This window comes from Biomphalaria glabrata, chromosome 9, assembly GCF_947242115.1.
Source record: "Biomphalaria glabrata chromosome 9, xgBioGlab47.1, whole genome shotgun sequence".
NCBI classification, from domain to species: Eukaryota; Metazoa; Mollusca; class Gastropoda; family Planorbidae; genus Biomphalaria; species Biomphalaria glabrata.
In genome coordinates, this window is record NC_074719.1 from 28,944,761 (window position 1) to 28,948,123 (window position 3,363).

A 3,363-nucleotide genomic window follows, 5' to 3' on the forward strand; every position below is an offset into this window, starting at 1 on the left:
TTGAAAAAACAGACATCTTCATAAAAATATGTAATTAGCCAGATTCAAAAGCCAAAAAATGGTTGTATACAATTATGATTAATAGGGAATAATGCAATGGCAAGTCATTGTATTGATTTTGTTGTTTTGATAAATAGTGTACACGAATACTGCAGACATGATAATTTGGAAAACTTTTAACAGCAGTAATTGGGCTACAAAAAAACAAGTGACAGAAAAATTATTGCAATGATTAGCGTCAAGAAGAACAATTGAGGAACATCACAATGTTTCTAGACAAACAGAAGTTGGTATTTCGTAGTCAATTAAAGTTGGCTCTTCATTGAGTTAAGGACATTTTCTTGAAACTGTGGAAAAGTTATTTAAATATGACACAGTATTGAAATAATATCTTACAAGATTGCAAGTCAGCGATGCACAAAACAAAATGTTAGTTTCCAACCTTGTACCAAAACTTTATATTTTAGCTAACCACGAAGAGGATATATTTACTTGAGACATACATCCTGCTGCAGGACACTCTAGTTATCTTGTGTCATGGCACAACTAACTGAGATCTCTGAAGTTATACAATTTATTGAACAGTAGGGATGGTTCGAATGACAAAAATGTTTTAGAATTTTTCTCTTTAAATTATGAGCTAAAGCTGATGGTGTTAGATCATTTAAGTGGGAGCTAAGACTGATGGTGTTAGATCTTAAACGTTTGAGTTAAAGTTGATGGTGTTAGATCTTAAAATGCCTGTAAAGTGATGGGCTTAACCTATTGTAGTGCTCATGGATTTGATGATGCAGCCATAATGTCTGGAATTCATGAAGGGCAGGAGTACAGGCAAAACAGACAATTTCACCATTGACTTAAGCTGTCAGGTCAAAACAGACAATTTCAATGAATGTGTTCACCATTGACTTAAGCTGTCAGGTCAAAACAGACAATTTCAATGAATGTGTTCACCATTGACTTAAGCTGTCAGGTCAAAACAGACAATTTCAATGAATGTGTTCACCATTGACTTAAGCTGTCAGGTCAAAAAAGACAATTTCAATGAATGTGTTCACCATTGACTTAAGCTGTCAGGTCAAAAAAGACAATTTCAATGAATGTGTTCACCATTGACTTAAGCTTATATGTGACGGTGATTGAAGCTCGATACCGTCGCTCTGAAACTATAGACACTGAAGGCGCAGCTGAAAGGCAATTGCTATCTGTCTGTGAATGCATGCATACAACATTTCATTGCTTAAAGAGAATCGCCACTGGCCACAGGTTTATTTCTTTATTGACCATGTCCCCAGGTTTCCTAACAACTGTTTTGGTTTCCTCTACAACCGAGTGACCACTCAGTGTGTACCTACATCTGGACTTAGTCCGTACTGGACACCTCCTACTGTAGACGAAGGATCCTTCTACTTTCAAGATGTGTGCAACGCGTATCCTTACTTCAAGTAAGTAGTGTACATTTAATACGATTTTTATGAGCTTGTATTTTCCGATCTTGTGTACATGTTTTGTACACTGGGAGCCAATGGCCAAACATAAACCCTTCCACTAGCCAAAACACTGAGACTAAAGTTTCTTAGCTTAAAATTTGCCCTGTTCCTTAATCTAAACTATTCTAAACCGAATCTAACACCTTACATTAATTATCAAACCACGTTGAAGATTGGCAAAAATATCTGATAAATAAATCTTATAAACTCTATATAAAGTCACTTGACCAACACTGATCAAAACACTAATTATCAAATCACGTTGAAGATTGCCAAATAATATCTGATAAATAAACATTATAAGACTCTATATTAAGTCACTTGACCAACACTGATCTATATACTTTCTGTTTCTTGCAGGCAAAGAACTGCAGGCTACAACACTTTAACAGTAGGCTGGTTCAGTAACCCCCTCAACTACAGTCAGGCTGGCAGGTCCTGTGCGTGTTTGAACGCTCGCCTATTCGTAGCCAACGAAACCAACAGGCTGCTTATCTACCAGGCTGAATCTTTTGGTGTCACTTCCGCCTGGTTAGGTCTGGATGACATCATCTCAGAGAATACTTTTATTTGGGCTGACGGACAACCGCTGAGCAGTTATATGACACCACAAATATTTAATTTACTTATACCAGATATCGGCACTAGCAATAAAGATTGTGTAGCCAGGAATTCTTTTGACAATTTCTTTTCAGAAACTGATTGCTCCGAAAAACTTGCATATATTTGTGAGAAACCCATGTGTGAGATTATTAATTAACATAAATAAAATAAGAATGACCAGAAGTTGAAGTGTACTTTCTTTTTCTGTGTATCTTCAAAATATTCTTCCCTTCTACTTTCCCTCCAGATATATCTTTCTTTTTTTTATCGACATTTATCTTTTGTTTCTGTTTTCACAATGATGTAATTAAAAATAATTTTCAACATTCTTACAAAATTCATACAAACGTATAGCTAAAATAAAATGCTTAAAATTTATACTTAAGCTGTATATCGCTTTCAAACACAGAAAGTACATAGCACACATGACAGTGTACTTTGACTTATTACGGGATTAAGTAATTTCAAAGATGGTTAGTAGTCAAATTCAAATGACCTTTTATTAAAATACACAGCTTAGACAAATTGGAATGACTGGTTTAAAAATACACAGCTTAGACAAATTGGAATGACTGGTTTAAAAATACACAGCTTAGACAAATTGGAATGACTGGTTTAAAAATACACAGCTTAGACAAATTGGAATGACTGGTTTAAAAATACACAGCTTAGACAAATTGGAATGACTGGTTTAAAAATACACAGCTTAGACAAATTGGAATGACTGGTTTAAAAATACACAGCTTAGACAAATTGGAATGACTGGTTTAAAAATACACAGCTTAGACAAATTGGAATGACTGGCTTAAAAATACACAGCTTAGACAAATTGGAATGACTGGTTTAAAAAGGTTTAAAGATGAACTAATTCCATAAACAAAGAAAGACATTTTAAAAAATCGACACAACTGTTTGCACTGTCAAGTCTCATCTTATAACGTGACACAACTATTTTTAGCGGCCCCCGTAAGGGGAAAAAGCCGCTATTAGGTTTGTGCAAAATGCCCGTCTGTCCGTCAGTCCGTCTGTCTGTCTGTCCGTCTGTCCGTCTGTCACACTCAGATCTCGAAAACTAGAAGAGATATGAAAAATATTATTTCATCATTAATTGCAGCTTGAAAAGTTTAGGTGCAGCGGCTACTTTTGGTTTTCTAAAAGCAAACCGTTTAATTTATAAAATTAATTATGCAAGCGATTTTTTCATAAAAATACACAAATTCTAAAACAATTACGTAAATGTAAGGGAGGCAATGTTACAATATGCTAACAA

The 3,363-nt window shown here is 34.9% G+C and overlaps 1 protein-coding gene across 1 annotated transcript; it reads left to right on the forward strand.

The window, feature by feature from the left end:
- Positions 1 to 1,215: 1,215 nt before the first annotated feature.
- LOC129928385 (uncharacterized) lies at positions 1,216 to 2,250 on the forward strand. The gene is made up of 2 exons (XM_056042607.1): positions 1,216 to 1,445; positions 1,851 to 2,250. The coding sequence occupies exons 1-2, from the start codon at positions 1,216 to 1,218 to the stop codon at positions 2,248 to 2,250; spliced, it is 630 nt and encodes a 209-aa protein (XP_055898582.1).
- Positions 2,251 to 3,363: the final 1,113 nt, after the last annotated feature.

Bases quoted from the DNA above. Each gene is read 5' to 3' on its own strand.
- LOC129928385 (XM_056042607.1), top strand. From the start codon at position 1,216: ATGCATGCATACAACATTTCATTGCTTAAAGAGAATCGCCACTGGCCA. The intron at 1,446-1,850 runs GTAAGTAGTGTA...TGTTTCTTGCAG, and splicing joins AACGCGTATCCTTACTTCAA to GCAAAGAACTGCAGGCTACA.